Here is a 26,398-nt window from a genome sequence, read left to right on the forward strand (position 1 = left end):
AAAAAAAATAAGGCAAAAAATAATTTAGCTATTATCTATTTTCGAGACTGTTTTCCTCGATAAACCAAGTACTTGCCGTTGCTGCGATGGCCGTGGTCACAATATAGATGAAGACAGCGTGGGAGGATGAGTCGTAGGCTGAGATTATCGCATTGCGAGCAAATTCTGGACACTTTGTATGGGCGTAAGTGGTGCTGTGCAACGCTTTTTCTATTATCTGAGCGATTTTTTCAGGAGAGTCGAACTCTGGAGGCACGTTGCTGAGATTAGAAAGATTGCGGCGCAAATCGCGTGATAAGAAGCCCTGCAGAATTGCAGACGCGATTGCCACGCCAATTGTTGATCCTGTAGATCTGAATCCGTACTGGATCGAGGTCACGAGAGCCTGCTCTCTTGCAGTGACAGAGGATATCATGGCAATCAGGTCGACAGTGATCACGGCACCAGTACCAAATCTTGATGGTACTAGCACTGCATACTCGAAAACCGAGCTGGTATTTGGCGTGAGCGAGTACACAAGCGTGCTTCCTAAAATTGCAAGAAGACCATACGTGTGCATCGCAACTCTATACTTTCCAGTTCTTTTGATTCTGTAACCTGCGTATAGTGACCCCCCTGAAATAGCCACTGCAGCTGGAAGAAGACGTAATCCGCTCTCCATGGCTGTCATATTCTTCACTGAAAGCCAGTAGAAAGGCACATAGTAGATGATAGAAAAAACATTCATTGAAGTGAACCAGCAATTCAATGAGGAGCTAAGGACCGTCCTGTTTGCCAGCAGCTGGACGGGAATCACAGGTTCGGTTGCAACTTTCAGTTCATAGAAGTAGAAGAGAGTCAGAAGGATGGTACCCGTGGCCAATAAAACTTTGAACTCTAGACTTGAATAGGCGAATTCCTTGCCCCCAGAAGAGGCTGCGTACATCAGAAGCAACAATGATGACACTAAAAGTGAGGATCCTGCAAAATCCATCGTCTTCAGCTTTTTCCAAACACCGTGGCCCTCCAGTCCACGGCCTGGTGAACCCTTTGGTAGCTCCAGAAAGAAAAAAACAAGCACAGCGGAAAGGAGGCAGATAGGCACCTGGACCAAAAATGCTGACCTCCAGCCAAAGTAGTGGTGGAAAAATCCAGCAACAACCCCACCACTTGCGGTTCCCAAGCCAAACGCAATGTTCATATATCCTTGGTATAGACCCCTTTGACGAGTAGCGATCACGTCTGATAACGTGATTGTTGACAATGTGTTGAAGCCACCACCTCCTATACCGGTGATGAATCTTCCGAAGACGAGAACCCAGAATGAGCTCGTTATTCCACATAGCAGACATCCAAAACCAAATAACACAGTGCAAATGATGGTAATGCTTCTGCGGCCAAAGATATCGGATATTTTGCCAAATAGTGGCTGGAAGGCAGCACAGGCTAGTAAATAACTAGTTGCCAGCCAAGAACCGTTGGTAAGCTCATTCAAGTCGCTCGAGATCACACTCATCAAGGTAGCCACAATGGTAGCGTCCAGTGAGGACAAGAACACATTGACAAAAAGGCAATACAGAATAATCTTTAGATGTGAGGGTGATATCACACCTGCTGGTTTTTGAAGCTCCACGGCGCCATACTGCCCAAGAGACGCCAGGGACGATTCATCAGTGTGATCGCCTTCAATATCCTTTGCAAGCTCGCGAGCCACAATGGCGGCAGACCCTCCAGAAGGATCTTGTAAAAGCGGTGTTTCTTCCGGCATTGAAATTTTATCGATAGCGGGACTTCCCTTTTTAATTATGATGAAAAAATATCTCAGTTCCCGGCGATCAATTTCCGTCTTGGACTAATATACCGATTTTGTTAGACCATTATATATTATACTTCACAATGGACTTGTATCCGCGAACAGCCTCATACAAATCTCCAGGCAGAATGTACTCAGCGGCACTATGGGCGACAAGAATAGAGCCGGGCCCGTACAAATAGCGTTTGGCAGTCTTACCTTTGAAATAGGGAATATCAGTAGCATAGGAGCACGCGACTAATTCAAAGCCCGGAACGTCGTGGTCCAAGTACTGAGGTTCCAGCATCTGAACTATTGAGTAGTTTGAGTGAGCAGTAGAAAATATCCTGCTCACAGTCTGATTAACCAGCTCAATGTTTTCTGCCACCCGTATGTAGATTTCTGCCTTTGCGGATGGTGCAAGTAGATTAGCCGCCACCCCGCCACTGAACTTGCCAATATTGACTGTTGTTGGTCCTAAAAGAGTAGAATAAGGGAACTCCTGCTGCAGTAGGCGCTCGATTCTATTCATTAGGTACTCAACAGCACTAAATCCCTGTTCCGGATATCCTGAGTGACACGAGACGCCAACAGCGTTGACGTCAAAACGAAAATTTCCTTTGTGTCCAACGCTTAGCTTATTTTCTGTTGGTTCCCCAACAATGACTGCGTTTGACCACGAAGCGTTGAGGTAGCTGACGGCGGTGAAAGAGCCTATACCGTTGTATTCTTCTCCCACAACAAACAAAAGAGCCAAGTCACCTTCACTAATGATCTTCTCCTCCCAGAGCTCCAAAAAAGCAAACACCTGGGATGCAACGCTCCCTTTGGCGTCGCAGGCTCCACGCACATGGATTTCTTCCCCTTCAAGATGGTACGGAATTTTTCCAGCAGGATTAGTGTCTATATGAGAGGTGAGCAGCACCTTATTATCTCTTTGCCTTCCTAGATAGGCATAAACGTTCTCGCGGCCCTCTTCTACAAGCTGCAACTCAACGGTCAATCCGTGGGCAGAAAGATAATCAGCCAAATAGTGCACCACGTCGTATTCGTTCCCAACCTCGGAATCAATCTGAGTAATCTCCTTATGGAATCCTATCAGCGACCTTTCCCTCAAGGGAACTTGTATTGCAAAGGCAGCCAGCAAGTACAAAAAGAATGCCCAAAACATAGCTGGCTAAGTTTTTTTATCTCTCCGGAGTTTATTTACCGGGAGTCTATCTCAAATATTTCCATTTTCATTTATTATATGGAAAGAAGACGGGCTACGGTGACTTGTTTGAGATGTCGATCAAAGAAGATCAAATGCGATGTCAGTGTTTCACACCCATGCTCCTCGTGCAAGAAACACAGCTTTGAGTGCATTAAATTTGAAAAGGACAGACGGAAGGAGAGACACGATAGTAAATATATCGAGTCACTCGAAGAGAAGCTCAAGCTGCAGAATGATGTTTTTGCTCAACTTCAAAGGCACTGTACAGAGATTACACGGCTTATCTCCGATAGAACTACAACTCCAAACACTATTTCAAAGCCGAAAGACGACAAAGAAGACAGAAATGTGCTGTACCCTTGGACAGAGTCATTTCCCCAGTACAAAAATCAGTCACTCGCCGTCTACGGACCCACAAGTATTTTCGATAGCGTCTCAATCCCAAACTCTGAGATGGACGAGGTGGATCAGCTTAAACACCTTAATTCGAGCTCTGAAATTCTAGAGTGCATCAAGCTGTTTTTCAGGTGGCTCTACCCCGACATGCATTATTTTCTTTATCGGGAGGCTTTTCTTTTGGACTTTTTTCATCCAAAAATTGACTTCTCGTATTGTTCAAAAGAGCTAGTCTTTTCCATATGCTCCATTGGCTCTCTGCTTTCAGAAAATGAAAAAATCAGGCAAAAATCAAAAACGTTCTACGAAAGAGCACGCCAAAGTGTGTTGAATAAAATTGATCACCCTACAATCACTTCTTTGCAAAGCTTTCTAGTTTTGGGGTTGTACGATATCTATAGTGGACGCAACAATGGTGGTTGGATGCTCACTGGAATTGGGTTACGTATGGGTTTCAATCTTGGTTTCCAGCTTAGTCCAAAAAGCTATCATCCCGAAGCCAACGAAGAGGTCAACGAAACAAATATTGGGATCCGCAGCCGTGTTCTCTGGGGTTCCTATGTGGTGGATCACTTTATCAGCCTTATTCTTGGTCGTCCCAGTGTTCTTAAAATGAGCCAGGCTACAATGGAAGAGTCCAACACCATGCCAGACTTGTACTGGATCAAAGAATTTACTTATACTGATCCGCAGAAGTTAGGTCACACACCAAAACGAATTGATATAGCCAATCCTCTGAAAGCAACAATTGATCTCATCAACATCACAGAAGGTATGTTGCAGGATATTTTTACGGGTGCTGGTTTGAAAGAGCAATCGTTCCAGCTGTCGGAGAAATTAGCACTTCTTGAAAAATATAACCAACAGTTAGTCCAATGGAAGGAGTGCCTACCATCAGAAATTAGCTGGAAAACTCAGGATTTGCTTGAAAAGGGCACAGATCCTACCATAATGGGACTTAAATATTATTATTATATTGTCGTTCTATGTCTCAACAGACCCTTCATCAGCCATCGAGAAAAATGTCCGCAATCAGTTTCCATATGCGAATCCACAATTGATGATCTCTACATGGCCGTCATGACATTCACAGGGTTGCACGGATACAATCGTTGCTCGATCTTGATTATTTATGCTTCTATTTTATCGGTCTCTGTTATCTTGCTATCGTCTGGAAAAAACGTCGCGAAGTACCTGGAAGAGAATCCAGGGGCAGGATCACAGTTTTTTGACTTCATGGACGTTCTTCGGAAAGCCGGCAATACTTGGAAGTTGGCCGAGAAATCCTACACCATGATTCGTTCGAGATTGCTTAATGATTACAACTATGACTACGATCTCGGCTATGCGGCGCATGTCCAGGCATCGCTTCCCCAACCAACGCCCATGAGTCAAACGCCCCGTGTTCCAAACCCATTGGACAGTACCTTTGGGGGTCCACCACTATATATGACCTCCGAGGATATTGATGTTTGGGATTCATTGTTTCCTGACTACGATCTCGAGGAATCATTTGACCCGCTTATCAAAAAATAGTTTCGGATTTTGATAGCCGTTGCATAAAAATATAAAAAGCTGTAATTCGCAGTAAGTGAGCAGCGATGACAGTAGGAAGCAAAATAGAGCCCTCTGATTTTTGGGAAAAGGCCGATAGCTGTCTTCTCAATTATGGAGGTGAATTTGTGAGAGAGATCATAGTTGGCTCAAAAGGCCTGTACGTGTACACAAACGAAGGTAAAAAAATCCTTGATTTTACCTCAGGCCAAATGTCGTGCTTGATTGGCCATTGCAATAGCGAGATTTCAGAGGTTATTTCATACTACGCCGAGAATCTGGATCATATCTTCTCCGGCATGCTCTCTCCTCCTGTTGTGGATCTTGCTTCTAAATTGGTCTCCCTGACTCCTGACGGATTGGATAAGGCCATTTTCCTTAGCACGGGAGCAGAGTCCAACGAGTGCGCTATCAAACTGGCTAAAACATTCACCCAAAAATTTGAAATCGTTGGGCTTTCGCTTTCTTGGCATGGCATGACCGGAAATGCTGGGTCCTGCACCTACCAGTCAGGGAGAATTGGTCACGGCCCGACTGTGCCAGGCCAGCTGATCCTCCCAGCTCCGAATGAGTACCGCTCAATTTTCAGACATCCAGACGGGTCCTACGATTGGAAGACCGAGATGCTTTATGGATGGTCTCTTGTTGATGCAGCCTCTGTCGGATCTCTTGCTGCAGTGATCTTGGAGCCTGTGCTATCTTCTGGCGGAATGCTTGTCCTTCCTGACGGTTATCTGAAGGAAATGAAATTTCAATGCGAGAAGCGTGGAATGCTGCTCATTGTTGATGAAGCGCAAACAGGCATTGGCCGTGCAGGATCCTTGTTTTCATGCATTGATTCCGGTGTTGTCCCCGACATTCTGACTTTAAGTAAGACTCTTGGAAATGGACTTCCTTTATCTGCCGTGATGACTTCCAACGAAATAGCCAGAGTGACGAAGGAACGGGGATTTTTGTTCTACACGACTCATGTCAATGATCCGATACCTGCTGCCGTTGGGTCGAAGGTGTTGGACATTGTGCTGAGAGAGAATCTTGTGCAAAACTCCACTGAACGCGGTGAACAGTTCAGAAAGGGACTATGGGACTTGGCTAAGACATATCCTTGGATTGGGGACGTCAGAGGAAAGGGCCTTATGTGCGGGATGGAGTTGGTCAAGGACCGCAAATCAAAGGAACCTTATCCCGAGCTTGCATCAAAATTAGCAACTAAAATGATGGACCTTGGGCTGTCCGCTAATCTGATTGCAGTCAAGTCTTTTGGCACCACTTTCAGAATGGCACCACCTATTTCCATCTCCAAGAAAGAGATGGATGAAGGGCTGGCTATAATTAAGAGTGCATTCGAGGCTGTTGTGGCTGAAGGTATATAGCTCTATCAATCATCGATCTCATCTACACTCTGGATATACTCGAAGTAAAACACGATGATCTGGAGATGGCTGTCGAATTTAATCCACTCGTTGACTCCATGGGCAAAGTTTTCAACACTGGTATACTCACCAGGCCTATAGCGATAGATATGATCAGAAAGATTCCAGTAGTATTTTGTGTCAGTGTTTCCGGGAGCAATGCCGGGAGACACGATAATGGGATTTTGGGCATCCGGTCCTTGGTATTTGTCTGGCCAGACGAGCTCTTCATACACGTGTTTGATGTTTCCAGCAAAGACCTTCCAATGGTTGTCGTTTACAGGTGTTAATGGCGCAACATCGAAAAATTCGTCGGTATGGACCAGAAAGTCACCTTGAGGAGTTGGAGGAAATATTTCAATCGCTTGTCCATTTTTCAGTTGATAGCTTAAGCCAAGATCGTACTTTTGGGCAACATCTTTGACGTTCCCCAGATACTTTTCCAGCACTGAGTGGATGGATTCTTCAACGGCAATTCGCGAATTGATGGTCAACTGAACAAATTCCGGCAACGCGTTAGATTTTGATCCTCCGTAAATCACATCAAGTGCTTGCGATGTTTTAATATAGTATTTCAGCCAGCGACTCGACTCAATGTACTCTCGGACCCGTTTATTGGACAGCGAACTTGTTTGGCTGTTGAGGATATGTTTTTTGAGTTCTTTGTCAATGGTGGCAGAATTTTCAGCTAGGCAGACGTATTGGTGGTACGTGGGATTTTTAGGAGTGAAATAGGATGGAAATGGATCGTTTTCGATTTGCACCATGAGATCTGCCATGATTCCCAAGGAGGTATGGTCAGGAGGCACAGACGAATGGCCGCCTGGGGTCTTCAGATCAATCCACAGATTCAAAAAGCCTTTTTCTCCTGTTCCAGGAACTGCCATGGTGGTCCCATCTATAGTTGTCAAAGAGACACCTCCTTCGTCGCAGATCGCGTACATGGACTTGGGACCAAACTTCTCCTCCAGCCACTCGGCGTTCCTGTTACGCACACCACTCACTTCCTCGTCAAAACCAAACGAGAAAATGACAGTGCGACGAGGAACAAACCCAGTCTTCATAAGCTCCTCAGCAGCCTCGAAGTATCCAACAACCAGATTTTTGCAATCCGATGATCCTCTGCCAAAAAGATGGGTGCCATTGTAAAGCGCATCAAAAGGTGGATACGTCCACAGAGGAAGCGTCGAGTCCGGCACTGGGCTGGTGTCTTGGTGTCCCATTAAAAGAAGTGGCTTTAGCGTTGTGTTTGTACCTCTCCAGATGTAAACGAGGCCATGATGGTTGACCTTATGGAGCTCTGTGTTTTGGTAGAATAAAGGAAATGTTGACTTCAAGTAATTCTCAAAGATATCAAACTTTGCCCAATATTCAGGGTCATCCTCTACAGTAAGCGGGTCGTCATCATGGGTTTCTGTTTTAATGCGAATTGCATTTTGTAGTTTGACAAGAGATTGGTTGCGGAATTCGGGGTCATGCAAAATGGTGTCTATGACCTGAGTGTTGGCGAGAAAGGTCGAAGGTCTATGAGGTTCGGCCATGGGACAATGAGGCGTGGAGAAGCCTATTTCTCCACTTTGATGTGTTTTATAGAGTAGCAGGAGGCTTCCCACCAGGCACGCAGCCCACAAACTGATATAGGCCTGAAAGTTCATCACTTAAATTCGTTGTAACTACTCGTATTTATTATAATTATATCGGATATCTAGAACCGAAAAGAAGTACCCAATACGGCAATCCAGAAGATAAGCTAGAGGGTGTATCTGAAAAAAATATTCTCCTTGTCGGTCAAGTCCGAGAACTCGATATTCTCTGGAGCCAGTTCCGGACGTGCTTCATCCATGCAATCGCGCCTGTTGTTTTCTCTCCTGCAAAGAATATAAACTCCCAAGATACAAGCGGCCGCGACAGCTAGACACACAAGTATAGCGATCTTTGCTGGAACGTAGTGAGGTGCATCTGAAGCGCGGTACGTTTGGGGACCGATAAGGTTGCCAACACAGTATCCAATCAGGTAGATCCCTGTGACTGTGATCTTCTTGGTATGGCCAGGAGTGTTGCTTGCGAAATAAGAAAAACATCCAATAGGTCCAATCTGCATCAAATTCAGCAAATAGTAGCCTGCTAACTTTGCGTGCGTTGCCTTGCAAAAAGCAAGCATACAGGCAAAGGGAAGACATACCACAATAACTATACTCGTGGTCAGCAACCGTGGCCAGTTGTATCTCTGGATGAAGTACGCGATGATGGGAAGTCCAACAAATTCTACGACACCCTGAGGACATCCGTAGAGCAATGCATCGGTTGGGGAGTATCCGAGGTCTGAATTCAGCAAGATAGACCCAAAAGAGCTGATTCCACCATTGGGAATATTAAACGACACGGCGTAGAAAAAGAAGAGCCAGGTTTTCACGTCGAGAAGCGCCTCAATGCACTGGTATTTTTTGAACTTTTTGTTTCCAAAACCTTGGAAGTTCTCCCTGAGTCTCTCCACCACTAGCAGTTTCTCTTTCTTGTACAAAAACCAGGCTTCTCCGGGAGTGTTTGGAATATGAACGAAGACAATGATTCCAGTTGTGAGCGAAATAAGCCCCACGACAATAAACAGGATTTTCCAAGGCTGGATCGAAAACTGATCTGCTCTGATGGCTATACCATAAGACATCAATGACCCAAAGAAAACTCCAAACCCTGCCGTACTAAGCCAAAATGACACTCTCAGAAAAGCCTCTTTTTTCCGGTAGTACTGAGAAGTCAGAATGGTGGTGAACACAGAGGCAGAAGCTTCCGAGCAGCCCAAAAGTGTTCTTAAAAATGTGAATGCTGCGTAGCTGTGATTAGAAGCTTGAAGGCAAATAATGACTGCCCATGTCAACATGTATATGCTGAACGTTCTTGAAAGAGGGAACCGTTGGAGAGTGTAGCCAGCAATTGGCTGGAAACATAAGTATCCCAAATAGAAAGCTGAGGAGGTCCAGGCGTACTGGTTGCCAACCATATTCATGTCTGTCTTGATCCCCATGACTGCTGCGTAACCATTACAGGCTTTGTCAATGTAGAACAGTGCGTACAGGAAGGAGACCAGAGGCATCAGGAAAAAATCGAGTTTCCGTAGAAGAGCGTCATCGGCCTTTTTGTCGAGAATCACCTCCTTGGACTCCTTGGCCAGGGCCATGGCCTGGTCCACGTCATTCCACTTGCGGTCCTCCACACTGCTCACCTCGTCCAGATTGTGGGTAGCTGTTTCTTTCTCGGACATTAAAATTTAGTGAAAGTTTGCACTCCGTGCTAGATTTAAATATTTTTTGATCTGCGTCAAGTTCCCAGAATTTCTTATCTCGGAAGTTGATAACCGGAGATCTCGCGAAAGATAAATGAGTGGTGCAATTTTTGAAGCCTTATCTAAATACTTATTGAGAGGTGTTTGCGGCCTCCACGATGTTGGAGAGCGTTCCTCCGGCCAGTGGAGCCCGTGGCAAGTCGTGGCCAGACTTCATCACAACTTTGTTTCTTTCTTTCGGATCGCCGTAGCCACCTCCTCCTGGAGTGAGGATCGCGATGTACATGCCTTTCTGGAGCACTATATCAGCGAAGGCTCCAATTCCAAACCACTGGACTGTGCCGTCCTTCATCTCCTTTCCAATTTTGTTGATACCACGAGCGCCACAACACCCGCCGGCCATACCATAGGGAGATGTAGCACGTCTAAATGAGGAGATCGAGGCTTCCACTTTGGTGGTGAACTGGATGATCCGTTGCAACCCGTCACCTCCTTTCCATTTACCGTCTCCACCGGTCCCTTTTCGGATGCTCCAGTCCCAGAGAATACACGGATAACGCTTTTCGAGCACTTCGGGATCTGTGATCTTCGTGTTCGTCATGTGACACTGGGTGCCTGAAAATCCATCTGCCCCCTCTGTTGCACCGCTACCCGCGCCGATGGTCTCGACCATACCAAAACCTTTGACAAGCTGGCCGTTTTCCAGACCCCCAACACCAAAGTGGAGCGCGTTCATCGAACCAGGACCGCTGCCCACGACCTGGTAGGCCTTGAATATGGTCTCCGTAAGAATTTGGGAGCCACTGCCGTTTCCAGAGCTCACAGCCGCCTCTCTGGACGGATTCAGTAACGTTCCTTCTGGGACAATGATCTCAATTGGCACCAGACAGCCCTCGTTCAGCGGGATGTCCGAGTTGATGATACAGCGCAGACCGTAAATGACGCAGGCGTGGGTCACTGCAATAGGCGAGTTTTGCGGACTGTACACCTGCTCTGTTGTGCCAGTAAAATCGTAGACGGCAGAGCCGTCCTCCTCGTTGATGTCTATGGACACCACGATTTTAGAGCCAGTGTCCAGGACCTCTTCTGCCCGCAGGGGAAGCTTTCCACGGTGTATTTTAGCAAGCTTTTTAAGGGCTGCACGCACTGCCATCTCTGCCGTCTTCTTGACGTTGCGCATGTAGAACAACACAGTTTCGACGCCGTACTCTTTGAATAGATCTACCAGGAGATTCACTCCACGCTGGTTTGCGGCAATCTGCGCCTTGAGGTCGGAAACGTTGTCTTCCAGCTTCCTGGTGGGGGAGCAGCCAGGAGCTTCCGCAGGGACCTCCATGAAGTACTTATGTAGCCCTTCGTAGTCAAACTGGCCCTTGGAAACGATTTTCCATGCTTCAAACTGTGCACCCTCCTCAGCGAGGCTGGTGGCCATTGTAGAACCAGAACCGGGAGTAAGTCCTCCTATTTCTGCATGGTGTGCCCTGGAGGCGGTAAAGAACCGAATCTTCCCCTCGATAAAGACTGGAGAGATAATAGTGATATCAGGCAGATGCGTCCCGCCTGCCACGGGGTGATTGGTGGCAAGAACGTCACCCTCGTGAATATTGTCTTTCCAGTACTGGATCGCATACTTGATGGAAAAGCTCATGGACCCCAGGTGAACAGGAACGTGAGGTGCATTGGCTGTCAGGTTTCCGTCCTCGTCAAATAGGGCACAGGAGAAATCCATGCGCTCCTTGATGTTGGCCGAAACAGAGATTTTTTGCAGCGTCCTGCCCATGTCCTCGGCAATGAACATGAACCTGTTGGAGAAGACGGAAAGCAGGATTGGGTCGACATGGTCCAGAGAGATTTCGTCCTGCGTTTTCTCGTTGTTGACGTCGATAATAATGTGTCTGGGTAAATTGATGGCTCTTGCTCCGGGAGTGACCAGAATGGTCTGAGTCTCGTCTAATATCATGGCAGGGCCGTTGACAATGTCACCCATGCTGAGATCTTTCATGAAATAAACCTTGGACATCATTTTTCCCTCGTCAAACGCAATCTCCTGCTGGCTCACCTCGACGCCGCTCTTCACCGGTTGCTGTGCAACCGTTTCCAAATCCTTATACGGCGACCGCTCCACGACCTTGGACAGTGCGCCAGTGCCTCTGACCCTCAAATCGTGCACAATCACGTCTCTTTCGTCGTCCACAAACGTGAACTGTCTGAGATGCGATTCCCTGAAGGACGTGAAGAAATCTTTCTCTGGAACCTGGTTGATCATCAGCTTTGTTTCTGAGCCGTGGTAGCCCATGTTGAAGAAGACCTCAAAACGTATATCCGACTCCCTCAAACCCTGTGCTAGAAGCTTCCGTTTAGCCTCCTCTTTCAGTATTTCGCATTTTTCCAACAGCTCCGGAACAGCCTCCGGCTTGTAGACGGCGCTTGATGGGATCTGTTTTTCCACCACAGTGTCAGCCAGAGCTATGCCGTACGCCGAGAGAATAGACGAGTACTTGTGAATTACGACTCGCTTTATTTTCAGAATCTCGGCCATCGGAGCAGCATGCTGCCCGCCGGCCCCGCCAAAGGAAGCAAGGTTGTGTCTCGTGATGTCGTAACCTTTGGACTCAGTAAGCGTTCTAATCAGCTTCGCCATGTTGTAGTTGGCAACGGTGAGGAATCCAAGGGCAACCTCCTCTACTGTCTTTGGAGAACCCGGGTTGTCCTTGTTGATGAGATCGGTGAGCTCTTGGAATTTCTTCTTTGAGATCTCCACGTCCAGCGGCTCGTTCGCGTCAGGGCCGAATATTTTGGGAAACTGTTCAGCCACAATCCGGCCAGTCACGAGGTTGGCATCCGTGACTGTGAGCGGGCCACCTTTACGGTAGCATGCAGGACCCGGATGCGAACCGGCTGATTCAGGGCCGACAACAAAGATACCGTTCTTATAGAATAAAATAGAGCCTCCGCCGGCAGCAACGGTGTTGATATCCAGTTGTGGCACAGTAATGTTGATTCCCGCCGTGTTGGTCTCAAAGACGTGCTCGTACTGGCCAGCATAACGTGACACGTCCGTTGAGGTTCCGCCCATATCGAAGCCGATGATGGGAATACCGTGGTCTGCGTCGTAGCAGGTTTCTGCCTCGCCCACAACGCCGCCAGCAGGACCGGAAAGCAGGGCTTTGAGACCTGTGAAGTGTTCTGCCGTGCACATACCGCCATCTGACTGCATGAATTCGATTCTCGTGTGCTTTTCGAAGCCAGGCTTGAAGCCTTTCAGCAGTCCGTGGATGTACTCTTTCACCACAGGCGTCAGATACGCATCTAGCACGGCAGACTGTGCCCGTGGCACAGCCTTGATCATGGGGATGATTTCATGGGATGTGGTGATGAACTCGAAGCCCAACTCCATGGCCATTTTTTTCAGCTTTTTTTCATGGTCCTGGAAATTGTAGCCGTGAATCAAGCATATAGCCACAGACTTGAACCCATTGTCTCTGAGCCGCTGCAGTTCGCACTTGGCTGCTTCAAGATCAATGGGCTTTAGAATCTCAAACACCTCCTTGGTGGTGCCCTCGACGAATTTCTCTCCGTCAAGCAGCTCTCTGCAGTCGTTCAACAGCGGATCCTCTGTGTACGCAGGCATTGTGACTCTCTCGTCGATCTCAACGACCTCTTCGTACAGAACGCCCGGCTTGACAATCTTGAGCGCAAACAGATCAGGTCTACTCTGGTCGCCAATCCGCAGAAGATCCTTGAAGCCCTTGGTGGTGATAAAAGCGCACTTGGCTCCTTTTCTTTCGAGAAGAGCGTTTGTCGCAACGGTGGTTCCCAGACGGATACTGCTGACGATCGAGGTGTCTAGCGGCTCACCACGGGGAATTTTCTTTCCCTGGACATGTTCCAGAATTTTGCGGATTCCTTCGATGTTGGCATCCTCGTAGTTGGCGGGGTCAACAGAAAGCAGCTTAAAGACGTAGTCTTCCTGGCCGGGAATGATAGCAAGAAAGTCGGTAAAGGTTCCGCCACGGTCAATGGCAATCTTTATGTCAGACATGAGGAGTTGACACATACGCAGGCTGGCGATGGGTATTTATCTTTTTGTTTGATGCGCCATTTTAGGTAACTCCGCATCCACTGATAGATAACGCATAAAATTAAATTAAAAAAAGTAGAAAATTTATCCGCGCACTGATAAGCTCCAAAAAAGGAGATCGGCCGCTGATAAGCGTTTAAACCTGACTTACATCGGATCCTGCGGGCACCTCCGTCACAGACACAATAGCCTCCACCTTGCCGCTGCCAGACTTTGACTTGATCACCTGGATCGATCCCAGCGCGTTCTGTGTGATATCGTCCTTGTCGAAAATAAGTGCAATCTCCTCCAAAGAGTGGCCCCTGGTTTCGGGAAAAACAAAATATATGACGCAGATAATCACCAGCTGCACTCCCAGATAGACACAATAGTACTTCCAGTGGATTGCGTTCAGAGCAATTCCGTTGACAAAAATATTGAAGAACGTGGTGGCATTCAGGATGAACATTGCTGAGAAAAGCCCTTTTGATCTCGTGACCTGGGGCCACAGCTCTGCTGGATATGCCGTGACGAGAGGACTAAATGCCACATTGTTGAGCCCCAGACAAAGGAAAATGAACACGATGATGCCCTGGCCCACATTCTTGCCTGTTTCCTGGTACACTGCGGTGATTGTAGTCAGCGGAATATAGAAAATGAACAGAGAAATCATGGACATCAACAAAAGCGTCCTTCTTCCCACCTTGTCGACCAGCATCACGCCAGTGACTGCGCATAGCCAATTGAACAGCTGTAGACAAGCATTGATCAGGGTTTTCTTGAGCGTGTTCGTGATACCCACGGCGTCCAGCACCGTGCTCAGATACGACGAGACAATGCCTGTTCCACACCAGGAGCACGAGGCAGCAGTAAAGCAGCCGATGAACATCCGTTTCCTGTTTCCAGGAGTAGCCACGAGCGATCTCCAGGACGCCAAGTTGTTGGCCTTCTGGGCCTCGATCGAAGCCACGATCTCGGCAACCTCAAGATCCACGAGCGGGACGTACATTTCCTCGTAGTCTGCATGATAATTCATGAGAATTTCTCGTGCTTCGTCCAACCTTCCCTTGGACGCAAGCCATCTTGGTGATTCGGGAGCCATCAGCAGAGAAGGCATCAGAGCAGTGGGTAGAAACGCCTGTAACGCAAGCGGAATTCTCCAGCTGTTGCTGCTTGGGAGCGATCTGGTGCCAAAAACAATCCATGCCACCATCAGCGCGCCAAAGTAAAACATTGAGTGGTAAGCTGCCGAGAATTTTCCTCTAGTGGTCGGAAATGCCATCTCGTTGATATACAGCGAGGCGGCGTAGTTGCAAGCAAACGAAAACCCAATCATAATCCGTCCCATGATGTACGCTGCATTGTTCTTGGCCGATGCGGCCACTATAGCTCCGATCCAGATAAAGAACGAGGTTGCAAAAATCACCAATTTACGGCCAAACCTGTCGCAGAAGTAAGGCACGAAAAAAATGATGGAGCAGGTGCCGATAAACGGACACGAGTTGATGAACCCCAGCCACGTGCCAGTGGGATGCCCTGTGAACTCTTGCCATTGGGGCAAAGCTTGTATAGCGTTTGTCAGCGCAGAGTCGTAGCCGATCGCTGCTGCGTAGAGGATGAAGCTAAACATATAGAAATTCAGCTTGACAAGGTTGCGTCTCTGGTACCACTTGCGACTATCGTCTGGAAGAGCAGCAGAGATCTTCTCTCCCGCCAAGTTGAATGAGCCAGTCATAATGACACGTCTAGGTATCAGCTCGTTTTATAGATCAGGTCGAAGCATTGCAACTGATAAGAGTTCACGATATAGTTTTTTAATGCGCCGCGCATGCGCCTGCGTCAAAAAATTCAGATAAAAAGAATCTCCTACAACGTTTGATTTCCGACTCTCCTGCAACATTTGCGGGATCATCACTCTTTGGCAAAGGTGATCTGGTCAAACTCCAACAGCTGCTTGGTCAGTTTCCAGTCCGTATTTTTGTACTTCTCCAGCCCCTCTGGCTCACCCCTCCACTTCCATCTTTCTGCAGTTGTAGCATCCAGACGGCCCTCCAACATCGCCAGCACATAGCTCCCGATAATTGGAAGAAACTTGAATCCGTGGCCAGAGTCTCCCGACGCAAGATATACGTCCGAATGGCCAGGAACCTTGTCTATGATGAAGTCTGAGTTCGAGCTATCTGCTATCCAGCAGGTTTTGCTTCCTATAAAAGGCTTGGTAGCCAGCTCAGGAAAGTACTTGGTCAGCAGCCTGCGCGCCTGAGAAAGCGAATTTTGCGGAATTGTGTCCGTTGCTGTGTCATGTTTGTAGCGCGGCAATGACACCGTGCCATAATCGTGAGGATTTGCCACATTGTTTGCTGCTGCCACGCCAGATATACAAACTTTCACAAGCCCGGTTTCCTTATCAGGCGGGAAAAAATACCCAAGACCCGCGTCAAAAATCACCGGAATATCCTCCATTTCTGCGGCCTCTGCGGGAGTCAGCTGGATGTGTGTGACAAAGAGACCAGTGGCTGCTTGCACGCCGGCGACATTCACAACAAATCCAGAGCTCGCACCACAAGCGACAAGAATCTTGTCTGCAGTGTATCTGGCTCCAGACTTCGCAGCCACAGCAGTCTTACCGTCGGTCTGCTCTATTCCGACGGCCTCTCCAGCCTCGCCAAAGACGAATTGGACACCGCACCGGACAGCTTTTCTCCAAGCTGCTTTCAGGGCATTAGACGAATGTGCGTATCCGGCCCTGCCGTTGTAGACATACACATCCTCTGACGAAAATTGGCAGTCTGCCAGACAGGGCAGATCCCGTTTCAGAGAGACGGCGTCGGCGTACTTGGTAATTTTATCAGCCTTGCCCAGCTCACCAAGCACAGCGATACTTATATCGTCAAATCTTCGCCTGTTGGAATTCGACTTTGGACAGACAGACAATCTGCCGCACTCAAAGTACGTTTCTGAGTACTCTGGGTCGGAATTCCACGCTTCAATTGCATCAAGGCTCATTTTGGCGTAGAAATGCGAGTCGTACTCGCTGCGGATAATCTTGTTGATATCGCATGCGGCAGAGTACGGAGACGGAACTGGGTGCTTATCGATAACAGTGACACTATATCCCTTCTTCTGCGCTTCAATCGCGGCAGAGAGCCCAAAAACACCAGCGCCGACAATCAACAACGACATGGTTCGATAGGAAGAAATGGTAGCTTTGAGCTTTTTTCCTGGCCCAGTTTGGGTGGCACACGACGCGGGTCGAAGAGCTGGTGAAGGTGTTGAACTTTTTCCCCAGATTCTTTTTCAGTACTGAAAAAGCAGCAGACATGAACATTATCGGAAATTACGACAAGCTACCCACCGAGGCTCCTCAATTGCCTTCCAATGTTTTCAGCCTGTTCTCCCTGAAGGGCAAGGTTGCCAGCATCTCGGGTGGCTCGACGGGAATTGGGCTGGCTGTGGCAGAAGCGTATGCTCAGGCAGGCGCAGACGTGGCCATCTGGTACAACAGTACCAACGCTGACCGCGAGGCCGAGAGGCTGTCCAAGACGTACGGGGTCCGTGCCAAGGCTTACAAGTGCGCAGTCGGCGACTTTGACCAGGTTAAGGCCACGATCGATGCCATTGAGTCCGACTTTGGCACGATTCACATTTTTGTTGCAAATGCGGGGATCGGCTCCCAGTCTGTGCCTGTGGTCGATGCGTCGCTGGAAAAATACCGCGCAATCATGAACACCAATTTGGACGGCGTGTACTACTGCGCCAAGTGCGTAGGCCCGATTTTCAAGAAGCACGGCAAGGGCTCCTTCATCATCACCACGTCGCAGGCCGCCCACATTGTCACGGCTCACATATGGCAGGCGGCTTACAACGCCAGCAAGGCGGCGTGTATCCAGATCGCCAAGAGTCTGGCCATGGAGTGGGTCGGATTCGCCCGTGTCAACACGATCTCTCCAGGGTACATTGTCACCCCTATCTCCAAAGATGTGCCTCACGAGGAGAAAGTCAAGTGGTGCACGCTGATCCCAATGGGCAGAGAGGGGCTTCCTCAAGAGCTTGTGGGTGCGTACTTGTACTTTGCGTCGGACGCCTCAACCTTCACCACCGGCGCTGATCTCATCGTTGACGGTGGTTATTGCTGCCCATAAATGTGCGGAAGTGGCTAAACTTTTTTTTTTCATGTTGAAAAAATATGGATATGAAGAAAAACAGCAAAAACGTGTAATCCGGAGTAAAAGACCAAGTCCTGTATCACCTAAACTGCCCGACCTGAACCCTTCACTTCGCCCGGGCCTAGCAGTGGTGTTTATCGGCTACAACCCCTCGATCCACTCCTCGTCCTTGCAGCATCATTACGCACACCCCACTAACCTGTTTTGGAAATTATTTAACGAGTCGGGAATATTAAGCATCGTGACTAATGGGGCACACTCTCACCCCTGCGCCGCCAAGGACGACTGGGATCTGCTCCAATATGGCATCGGGTTCACGGATCTGGTGCTCCGCCCCACGCAGAACGCGGGGCAACTGACTAAAACGGAAATGGCCCACAACGTACCGAGACTGTGTGCCGAACTCAGGAGCAACCAGCCCGCCGTGGCCTGTTTCGTGGGGAAGGGAATTTGGGAGCAGGTGTGCAAGACGCTGGGCTACAAAGACGCCTTGAAGAGCTTTAGCTGGGGACGGCAGCCCCTCGAGCTCGAGGGCTGCACTATCTTTGTGATACCTAGCACCTCCGGCCTCGTCACCATCAGCTACAAAGAAAAGCTCAGGCGGTGGTTCGAGTTGGGTGCTTATGTCAGCAACCTCGGGGTTGATAAGACCGCAAAAACTTGTGGTGTCTGGGGTAAAACTCGCGGAGCGCAGAGTACCTGTGAAGAGTATAAAAAGAAGCCGTTGTTCCTGGATGCAGGAGACGCTGGGATGGTTCGACACGTGAGCGGCAAGGACATCGATCATCTGGTTGACGTTTTGGTTCGTCTGCACGATCAGAAAAGCTCAGGACAGCGTGTTATTGTTGCCGTGTGCGGTGCGCCGGGCAGTGGCAAGTCCTTGATCACCGATAAGGTGGTTAACCGTCTAAATGAGCGCTTTGGCAAGCAGATTGGCGTTGTGGTCCCCCAGGACGGGTTCCACTACTACATGAAAGAATTGTTGCAGATGGACGATCCGGACACCATGGTTGCTCGACGGGGTGCAGATTTTACGTTCAATGCTGAAGGACTGGTTGATTTAGTGAGGCGGATTAGAGAGCATCCCGAGGAGGAAATATATGCGCCGAGCTTTGACCACAAAATCAAGGATCCAGTGGAAGAGTCGATTGTGATTCGTTCCGAAAACGAGATCGTTATTATCGAAGGCAATTACGTTTGTTTAGACAAGGAACCGTGGAGCAAGATTTTGCAACTTGCGGACGCGAGCTGGATGGTCGTTGCGCGGCCCGAGCTGATTCGGGAGAGAATTGTGCGGCGGCATTTGGAGGCCGGGATCAGCAAGACCAGAGAGGAGGCAGAGAAGCGGGCCGACGAGAACGATATGGTGAACGGAAAGTATGTGATAGAACACTCACGTGGGATCGATTTGGCGATCGATAATGAATAGCATATAAATAGAAAATATATAATGCGCAGAAGCGAAAACTACAGACGCGACGACGCAAAGTCAAGACTTGTGGTAGCAGAAATAATAACCTGGCTTTGCACACAGAACGAAATTCTCGATCGATTCAGTCATCGGTGTTCTCTTTGAGCCTAGGCCACCGCAGAGCTCGTGTACAATTGCAAAAGCAAACGTCCAGTCAATAGAAAATTCCTCTCTTTAAAATCGATAACACCGTTACAGTCTATGGATATCCGCGAACAGGACCGGTGGCTGCCCATAGCCAACGTTGGCCGCGTGATGCGACAGGCTCTTCCACCTCACGGAAAGCTCTCCAAAGAAGCAAAACAGTGCATGCAGGAGTGTGTGTCTGAATTTATCTCCTTCATCACCTCCCAGGCAGCTGAAAAATGTTCGTTGGAGAAGAGGAAAACGCTCAATGGTGAGGACATACTGTTTTCAATGTACTCTCTCGGGTTTGAGAACTACGCGGAAACGCTGAAAATATATCTTGCCAAGTACCGCCAGTACGAGCTTTTGGAGAGCGAAGCCAGAAGAGAGAAGTACCGACAACGAAAAGGGCCAGCAGTAGACGCTGATGACGACAACGGAAGCGATGCTGAAGGTGATGAGGAGCACGGCGGCGACGCAGAAGGCGACTTCCTCAACTATGAGAACGAGCTTGGCTTCGAAGGGTGGTAGCTATGCGGCTTTAGCCCTAAAATAATTAATCTTCATCGATCCCGTATAAATTCATGAGACTGTTGTTATTTGCTCTCTTTGCATGGCTGTGTCACTGTACAGAGCTGGTCAACTTGGTGCTGGAGCTTGAGGACAATCAGGATCAGCGCCAGTTTATCGAAAGATACCGTCCGTTGCTTTCTGAATCGTACAAATGCTTTGATCTGGGAAAAATAAAGCTGTGCCACGGCGCCTTCAATCTCAACTTCGTCAAGTCCGCGTACTTCGACAAGGCCGTCAAGCGGATCAGTCTGGACCGCACCGTGCAGATCTCCGATGTGGAAGAGTTTGCGCCCAAACACCTGGTGCGCATATCTCAACTGGGAACTGTCAACCGCCGCCAGCTGATGGACTACACTTACGAGCCCGGCGCAGGGTCCAACGTGAGCGCGTACATCGTCGACACGGGCATCAAGACTGACCATCCAGACTTCAACGCCAGAGCGAGGCTGGGGGCCAGTTTGGTCCAGGACAACTTGTACGGCGACCCCAACGGCCACGGCACGGCGGTTGCGGGCATCATTGGCTCCGAAACGTTCGGTGTTAGCAAACAGTGTGCTCTGGTGGACTACCGTGTTTTCAACGAGACCGGCACGGCCCAGTTGTCGACGGTACTGGAAGCACTGAAGCTGATTCACGACCACGAGACGCCTGGCGTCGTACTGTTGGCGATGATCTCCGAGCGCAACGAGATCTTCCACTCTGCGCTTTCGCAACTGGCAGACCGCGGTTTTGCAATAGTCTCTGCCGCGGGAAACTTCAACAGCAGCGCGTGTCTCTATTCCCCGGCGGCGTTCGAGTCAGGGCTCACAGTCGGGTCCATAGAGACGCACGGCGACAACCTGGGCTTCTTCACAAACTGGGGAGACTGCGTCGACGTCTTCGGCGACGGCATCAACGTGGCCACGCTGTCGCCAACGGCCGAGCGCGTGACGCAAAAATCGGGCACCTCAATGTCCGCCGCCATAGCAGCAGGTCTCGTGGCAACGTACATGTCAATGAACGACACGAGCGTCGAGGCTCTTGCGAAAGTGCGCAACCTGGCAGAATCAGGAAGCATCCCTGCGCACAACTTTCTGTACCGGCCAGGAACGCCAAACCGGATCCTCAACAATTACGGCGGAAAACTGGGCCAGATCCTAAATAGCTAGAATTCCATCTCGGCATCAATGGCGCGCCGACGGCAGATCGGGCAGCTATTGTCTGTCAGAAGCCACTGGTCGACACATGTTTTGTGGAATTCGTGTGTGCACTGTAAACGGCGGCCCTGCTCGCCTTTTTCGTAATCTACCAGACATATCGGACACCTGTCGAGCGTATCTTGTATGTCGAAGACCGACTCGGTGTGGTCGTCCAGAACCGATTGCGAGAGCTTGTTTCCGCGGAAAATCCGATACAGCGAGTCTCTGAACGTGCTGATCCGCGTGTCTGAGTTGTCCTCGTGCTGCGCCAGGGTCGTGTTGCTGGTGCTGGCCACGTAGCTGGCAAGAAGGCCTATGAACATGGCCATGGAGCTGAGAACCGGGTCTGAGGCCGAGTAGTGGTGAGCCATCACAATGATCACCCACGAGCGGTATTGTTCCGATTGTGCTTGAGGAACATTGAGCCCTACCACCCCTACGATCAGAACAGGCACCAGACGTTCAAACTCGTGCAAGGACGAATTGTAGCCCAGATGGGAGCTGTTGTCGAACCTGAACGCTCTAAAGAAGCTCAAAGTGCGGCCGAGGTCCATCTGGTATCCAAGAGCATGCTGCAAAAGGTCTTCGCTGGTCAGGCTATGAACGAAGCTGGCGAAGTCGGTGTCCATGCTTCCGTCCAGGTTGTCCTCTGGATATATTCTTTCGCCCACGTAGTCGACATTGACGTTGATGAGACGTCTCAGAGTGCTCATGGTGACTGTTTCGAGCAAACTCGACAGTGATCTAAATTGAGACGTCAGTAACTCGCTCTGTTCTGGCTCCTCGGGAGACTCGGCCACAGAGCCGCTAGATGCGTTGAGGTTGGACGAAACGCTGCGCAGCGCATCCACAGACGACTGGGCCGGCGACAGAAGACTTCTGCTCACCATTCGGCTCGGCTCAGATAGTGTTTCAGGGCTCCGCCTTCGTCTGAGCAACCCTGCCAGTTTGCGCCATTTGCGTGGGGACGAAACAGCTGTGGAATGCAGGAAGCCAGACTTTTGTGATGCGCTGGAGCGTGTGGTGTGGGCGTCCGAATCGCCGCCGGGAGCGCTATTATTCCGCGAAATTTGCTGTCCCATCCTAACCACTTATCTGATTCTGGGGAGAAAATGTTATTACGTAAAAATAAAATTAATCACTATTGGAAGGTAATTAATTAGCCTGCTATAGACAACCGTTTACCTGTCCACGCAACAGCTCTAGTTCAGCTTGAAGGTGGTGTGGCACTTACCACAGTATTGTCTGTCCTTCATGTTGGCCATGAAGATACCAGCACCACAGGTGGCAGATGGGCACTCTCTTCTGGTTCTCTCAACCTTTCCGTCGTCGTCAACAGAGTAGTAGGACAGCACAGCGAGCTTGTTCTTTCTGTGCTTGTGCTTGATCTTCTTTGGGGTGGTGTAGACCTTCTTCTTTCTCTTCTTACCACCACCTCTCAGTCTGAGCACCAAGTGCAAGGTCGACTCCTTCTGGATGTTGTAGTCAGAAAGAGTTCTGCCGTCCTCGAGCTGCTTACCAGCGAAGATGAGTCTTTGCTGGTCTGGTGGGATTCCCTCCTTGTCCTGGATCTTGGACTTGACGTTGTCGATAGTGTCGGAAGACTCCACCTCAAGGGTGATGGTCTTACCGGTCAGGGTCTTGACGAAGATTTGCATTGTAGGATTGTCTGCAAGGGATGCTTCTTTCTCACCTACTTGGTTGAAAAAAAAATTGCGAGTTGGATTTTTTTATTTTGGTCTTCCCAGCCCGTACCTGTATCACGTGACACAGCCCCCCGCAGAGTAGGATCCGGCCCTTATTTTCTGCTGATAAACAGAAAGCATAACCCCTTTTTTTCGTCTTCCGTGAATTAAACACTTTTCTGCATGGTGGCTGTTTCGAGAGTTAACTCGATCACTGACTCGGTCGCCTGTAGCACTGACAACGACCTTCAGAGCTTCTACACAGCCCTAGATGACTCCAACCAAGACTCCATCTTGGACATAGTCACAGACACAACCATTGCCGACGTTGGATCTGTGAGCGCAGAGGAGGAGTCCCTTGTTGAAGACGGCGATCTGCTAGCGCACAATATGGTAGTTCTCAAGAGAGCATCGGACACCTCGGATGAGACACTCAGGGTCGGCAGACAGTTGCTGAAAGATGAACTGCGGGTGACGGGGCTTATCAACACGTTGATAAGCAGTTACCCGCCCAGTTTAGAGGTTTCCGAGGACATTGAAGAGCCTCCTCGTAAAGCGCTTCAGATTGTGTGGAGCAGGCTCCGCAGGTTGATAATAAAACTGTTCAGACGTCACCATTAATACGCATTACATATCCTTCAGTTCAGGATAAATATTTGTGAGCAGCAAATCGAGTATGTTCCACATCAGAGACTTGTTGATGGCCTTGTGCTCAAATGAGCAAAGGAAGGACTCTGTATCGATGTACGGACGGGAGAGCACCTTTTCCATCGCGATTTTGGCATTCAGCTTAATTTCATCTAGTTCTTCGGTGGTCTGGGGCACGTATCTTGGGGTAGTATTGAAGTTCGCGTCCGTTGGGAACATAATATGGCGCAAAGTGCGCACTGCGCTGGCGATCGTCCCGCTGGTGAGGATCCTGTTGTAAACCAGGTTATTAAGAACGTTATTGCATAGGTGATTGAATTTTTTGGACTTCTGGAGCAGTGCCGCTGTCGTTGTGACAACCAGATGTACCAGCGGATGTCTGTCGCTGAAATGGACCATATTGTTGATGAAGGGGAACACTGCGTACTGCGTTACCAAGCTTTGGGGAGCGGGCTTGGAGGAGAATACAGAGGTGCAATAGGCCACGATATGGCCCACTTGACGGCTGCCGGCCGACACCTGCTCGAAAAAAGGTCTTGCCGTCTTCGGACGCCCGCTTGATGCTTCGCTGATGGCCTTGATCATGTTCCAGAGCATGAAGTTGTCTGTGAGGTTTTCCACAACGTTCCGCAGAATGAGGTCTCCAAAAAAAGTCTCTGCAAACAATCGGCTCAGGGCCGACTCTGCTTCCTCGTTTGGCAGCATCAAGACCGTAAGTTTCTTGACCAGCACTTGCATATATTGCCGCTCGCGTTCAGGGTTATCTAATTGGATAGCAAAGTGGCCGTTCAGAGATAAATAGTTGGCAGTGAGCTCGTTTTCATCCTGGCTGCTGAATTTTGTTCCTACTCGTTTCCTGGCTTCCCTTAGTGCCTCCGTGTGTTTACTGAGGATCACAAAAAGGTCGTCTAACAACAATCGGGTCCAGTCAATTCTCAAACACCTCTGCTGGAGATCTCTGGTCAAATGGGCGATCAGAGCAACTGTTTCATTCAAGAATTCCCCATTCTCGTCAAACGCAACATTATTGTACCATCCGAGGACAAACTCTCGTAGCAACAGCCCCACCAACGCGTGAAGCTCGTTGTCTACCGATGAAGACGACGTAAATGCAGGAAGTGACTCCTGCTGCACTCCATACAACTGGGCTATGAGACGATGCAAATACTCGGGAGAGTCTCGCTGAGGCTGCTCGCACAATGGCTTGGTGTCGTCCTTGTCATTTCGCCGTCGTCTATATTTTAGACGAGAAGACATTGCCGAGAGATTCAGAAATAATAATTGCAGATTAATAAATCGTCAAGCTGTGCCCTAAAAATATAACATTCTTTTATCACCACAATGTCGGATTCAGAGTCGCTCAGAGAGCTGGAAGACGAAATGGATGACTATTTAGGCCGTTACCGCGAGCAACGGATGGAGCAGCTGGCAAAGGAGATAGAGCACGCGAAGCGCAGCGAGGACGCGTACCAGGAGGTCCATGACGAGGGAGAGCTGATGCGCAAGACACTCTCCACCCAGACCGTGGTGATTCTTTTCCATAACCCCGAATTCCAGACATGTCAGATGGTCGACAGCGCTCTCAGAGAGATAGCTTCCAGATACTACGATACACAGTTTTACAAGATTAAAGCCACAGAGGCGCCCTTTCTCGCTGTTAAATTGCAAATTAATGTTTTGCCCTGCATCGTGGTATACCGCGACGGCAAGGAAATCCAGAGAGTGGTAGGACTGGAAAGTCTCATTGATGGAACAGACATCGGCACTTTCACAACCCAGAGGCTGGAAAAGTATTTCCTCAAATGCCACGTCGTCAAGCCGAGGATGCTGGACATGAAGCAGTGAGGAGCAGGTAGAGAAAATGTGAACCCAAAGATTATTACTGTTATATTAATTTGTATAATATACACCAATCTCGCATAAATTAATTATTTTCGAGATTTATCATGCCACTAGTTAAAGCCCAGGGAGCGCCTTCGCGCAAGTTCTTCACACTGGCGTTCACGGTCGCGTCTCAGCTTTACAAGAGCGCGTCTCTAGCGGATCAACTGGAGCGCGGCGAGATCCATCGAGGTCCAAACCATGATGAATTACTGGCCAGGAAGAAGGGCCCACTGTTTGTCAGGCCAGAGCCCAATTACCCACGGCATGTGCCGTTGTACGGCTTTGAGAAAGCGCTGCTATTTGCTGGATCTGCGATTGGCGCCTTTTTGCATCCCGAGAGAAACGAATTCATCGTTGCTCTTGGAGAGTCTACTGCACTCCCGTACTTTCTCAAACAGCTCAAGGTGCAAATGCTGAACGACCCGACAGGCCGCCAGATTCTCAAGGAACGTCCATACATCACCTCCGAGTCCTTAGATCTGGTGAAACTCAAGCAGTATCCAGAAAATACACTGGCAAGAGCCTACGTCGACTGGCTTGAGAAGGAAGGGGTGTCCCCAGATACCAGAGAACCTGTCCGATTTATCGATGACGAAGAACTAGCATTTATTTTCCAGAGGTATCGCCAATGTCACGACTTCTACCACGCCATTACGGGACTGCCTATCGTCAGAGAAGGAGAGATTGCACTCAAGTTGTTCGAATTCCTGAACCTCAAGATCCCATTCGCAGGATTGGGCGCGCTCTTCGCTCCGATTCCAATCAAACAGGCCCAACGGAGCCGCCTGTTCAACATCTACTACCCCTGGGCCTTGAAAAACAGCTTCACGTGTAAACCTCTGATCAACGTCTACTGGGAAAAGATTCTGGACCGCGATGTGGACCAGCTTAGACACGAGCTCGGCATAGAGAAACCACCCGACATGAGACAACTCAGAAAGGCTAAAATCACTACGTTGTAATAATTCGAATCGTTTTACT

The 26,398-nt window shown here is 49.1% G+C and overlaps 19 protein-coding genes across 19 annotated transcripts; 9 read left to right on the forward strand and 10 right to left on the reverse strand.

Moving 5' to 3' along the window:
• Window positions 1-31: 31 nt before the first annotated feature.
• On the reverse strand, window positions 32-1,747 carry KL911_003002 (uncharacterized protein; the record flags this gene model as incomplete). Its single annotated transcript, XM_043198135.1, has 1 exon — window positions 32-1,747. The coding sequence occupies one exon, from the start codon at window positions 1,745-1,747 to the stop codon at window positions 32-34; it is 1,716 nt and encodes a 571-aa protein (XP_043053953.1).
• A 109-nt stretch (window positions 1,748-1,856) lies between these two features.
• On the reverse strand, window positions 1,857-2,942 carry KL911_003003 (uncharacterized protein; the record flags this gene model as incomplete). The annotated part of the gene is made up of 1 exon (XM_043198136.1): window positions 1,857-2,942. The coding sequence occupies one exon, from the start codon at window positions 2,940-2,942 to the stop codon at window positions 1,857-1,859; it is 1,086 nt and encodes a 361-aa protein (XP_043053954.1).
• A 78-nt stretch (window positions 2,943-3,020) lies between these two features.
• On the forward strand, window positions 3,021-4,916 carry KL911_003004 (uncharacterized protein; the record flags this gene model as incomplete). Its single annotated transcript, XM_043198137.1, has 1 exon — window positions 3,021-4,916. One exon carries the CDS (start codon window positions 3,021-3,023, stop codon window positions 4,914-4,916), a length of 1,896 nt encoding a protein of 631 aa, XP_043053955.1.
• Window positions 4,917-4,981: 65 nt separating this feature from the next.
• On the forward strand, window positions 4,982-6,307 carry KL911_003005 (uncharacterized protein; the record flags this gene model as incomplete). Its single annotated transcript, XM_043198138.1, has 1 exon — window positions 4,982-6,307. One exon carries the CDS (start codon window positions 4,982-4,984, stop codon window positions 6,305-6,307), a length of 1,326 nt encoding a protein of 441 aa, XP_043053956.1.
• Window positions 6,308-6,312: 5 nt separating this feature from the next.
• KL911_003006 (uncharacterized protein) lies at window positions 6,313-7,887 on the reverse strand (the record flags this gene model as incomplete). The annotated part of the gene is made up of 1 exon (XM_043198139.1): window positions 6,313-7,887. One exon carries the CDS (start codon window positions 7,885-7,887, stop codon window positions 6,313-6,315), a length of 1,575 nt encoding a protein of 524 aa, XP_043053957.1.
• Window positions 7,888-8,096: 209 nt separating this feature from the next.
• Window positions 8,097-9,605, reverse strand: KL911_003007 (uncharacterized protein; the record flags this gene model as incomplete). Its single annotated transcript, XM_043198140.1, has 1 exon — window positions 8,097-9,605. One exon carries the CDS (start codon window positions 9,603-9,605, stop codon window positions 8,097-8,099), a length of 1,509 nt encoding a protein of 502 aa, XP_043053958.1.
• A 151-nt stretch (window positions 9,606-9,756) lies between these two features.
• Window positions 9,757-13,668, reverse strand: KL911_003008 (uncharacterized protein; the record flags this gene model as incomplete). The annotated part of the gene is made up of 1 exon (XM_043198141.1): window positions 9,757-13,668. The coding sequence occupies one exon, from the start codon at window positions 13,666-13,668 to the stop codon at window positions 9,757-9,759; it is 3,912 nt and encodes a 1,303-aa protein (XP_043053959.1).
• A 175-nt stretch (window positions 13,669-13,843) lies between these two features.
• KL911_003009 (uncharacterized protein) lies at window positions 13,844-15,421 on the reverse strand (the record flags this gene model as incomplete). The annotated part of the gene is made up of 1 exon (XM_043198142.1): window positions 13,844-15,421. The coding sequence occupies one exon, from the start codon at window positions 15,419-15,421 to the stop codon at window positions 13,844-13,846; it is 1,578 nt and encodes a 525-aa protein (XP_043053960.1).
• A 176-nt stretch (window positions 15,422-15,597) lies between these two features.
• On the reverse strand, window positions 15,598-16,869 carry KL911_003010 (uncharacterized protein; the record flags this gene model as incomplete). The annotated part of the gene is made up of 1 exon (XM_043198144.1): window positions 15,598-16,869. The coding sequence occupies one exon, from the start codon at window positions 16,867-16,869 to the stop codon at window positions 15,598-15,600; it is 1,272 nt and encodes a 423-aa protein (XP_043053961.1).
• Window positions 16,870-17,006: 137 nt separating this feature from the next.
• Window positions 17,007-17,828, forward strand: KL911_003011 (uncharacterized protein; the record flags this gene model as incomplete). The annotated part of the gene is made up of 1 exon (XM_043198145.1): window positions 17,007-17,828. One exon carries the CDS (start codon window positions 17,007-17,009, stop codon window positions 17,826-17,828), a length of 822 nt encoding a protein of 273 aa, XP_043053962.1.
• A 31-nt stretch (window positions 17,829-17,859) lies between these two features.
• KL911_003012 (uncharacterized protein) lies at window positions 17,860-19,281 on the forward strand (the record flags this gene model as incomplete). The annotated part of the gene is made up of 1 exon (XM_043198146.1): window positions 17,860-19,281. The coding sequence occupies one exon, from the start codon at window positions 17,860-17,862 to the stop codon at window positions 19,279-19,281; it is 1,422 nt and encodes a 473-aa protein (XP_043053963.1).
• A 243-nt stretch (window positions 19,282-19,524) lies between these two features.
• Window positions 19,525-19,980, forward strand: KL911_003013 (uncharacterized protein; the record flags this gene model as incomplete). The annotated part of the gene is made up of 1 exon (XM_043198147.1): window positions 19,525-19,980. One exon carries the CDS (start codon window positions 19,525-19,527, stop codon window positions 19,978-19,980), a length of 456 nt encoding a protein of 151 aa, XP_043053964.1.
• Window positions 19,981-20,033: 53 nt separating this feature from the next.
• Window positions 20,034-21,170, forward strand: KL911_003014 (uncharacterized protein; the record flags this gene model as incomplete). Its single annotated transcript, XM_043198148.1, has 1 exon — window positions 20,034-21,170. The coding sequence occupies one exon, from the start codon at window positions 20,034-20,036 to the stop codon at window positions 21,168-21,170; it is 1,137 nt and encodes a 378-aa protein (XP_043053965.1).
• Window positions 21,171-21,215: 45 nt separating this feature from the next.
• On the reverse strand, window positions 21,216-22,282 carry KL911_003015 (uncharacterized protein; the record flags this gene model as incomplete). The annotated part of the gene is made up of 2 exons (XM_043198149.1): window positions 21,216-21,627; window positions 21,714-22,282. 2 exons carry the CDS (start codon window positions 22,280-22,282, stop codon window positions 21,216-21,218), a joined length of 981 nt encoding a protein of 326 aa, XP_043053966.1.
• A 120-nt stretch (window positions 22,283-22,402) lies between these two features.
• KL911_003016 (uncharacterized protein) lies at window positions 22,403-22,858 on the reverse strand (the record flags this gene model as incomplete). Its single annotated transcript, XM_043198150.1, has 1 exon — window positions 22,403-22,858. The coding sequence occupies one exon, from the start codon at window positions 22,856-22,858 to the stop codon at window positions 22,403-22,405; it is 456 nt and encodes a 151-aa protein (XP_043053967.1).
• Window positions 22,859-23,068: 210 nt separating this feature from the next.
• KL911_003017 (uncharacterized protein) lies at window positions 23,069-23,506 on the forward strand (the record flags this gene model as incomplete). The annotated part of the gene is made up of 1 exon (XM_043198151.1): window positions 23,069-23,506. The coding sequence occupies one exon, from the start codon at window positions 23,069-23,071 to the stop codon at window positions 23,504-23,506; it is 438 nt and encodes a 145-aa protein (XP_043053968.1).
• A 6-nt stretch (window positions 23,507-23,512) lies between these two features.
• On the reverse strand, window positions 23,513-24,790 carry KL911_003018 (uncharacterized protein; the record flags this gene model as incomplete). Its single annotated transcript, XM_043198152.1, has 1 exon — window positions 23,513-24,790. One exon carries the CDS (start codon window positions 24,788-24,790, stop codon window positions 23,513-23,515), a length of 1,278 nt encoding a protein of 425 aa, XP_043053969.1.
• Window positions 24,791-24,874: 84 nt separating this feature from the next.
• KL911_003019 (uncharacterized protein) lies at window positions 24,875-25,378 on the forward strand (the record flags this gene model as incomplete). The annotated part of the gene is made up of 1 exon (XM_043198153.1): window positions 24,875-25,378. The coding sequence occupies one exon, from the start codon at window positions 24,875-24,877 to the stop codon at window positions 25,376-25,378; it is 504 nt and encodes a 167-aa protein (XP_043053970.1).
• A 101-nt stretch (window positions 25,379-25,479) lies between these two features.
• Window positions 25,480-26,379, forward strand: KL911_003020 (uncharacterized protein; the record flags this gene model as incomplete). Its single annotated transcript, XM_043198155.1, has 1 exon — window positions 25,480-26,379. One exon carries the CDS (start codon window positions 25,480-25,482, stop codon window positions 26,377-26,379), a length of 900 nt encoding a protein of 299 aa, XP_043053971.1.
• Between the last annotated feature and the right edge of the window lie 19 nt (window positions 26,380-26,398).

The sequence above is a fragment of the Ogataea haglerorum genome, assembly GCF_019207285.1.
Source record: "Ogataea haglerorum isolate 81-453-3 chromosome Unknown 81-453-3_NODE_8_length_489951_cov_95.815404, whole genome shotgun sequence".
Taxonomy (NCBI): Eukaryota; Fungi; Ascomycota; class Pichiomycetes; order Pichiales; family Pichiaceae; genus Ogataea; species Ogataea haglerorum.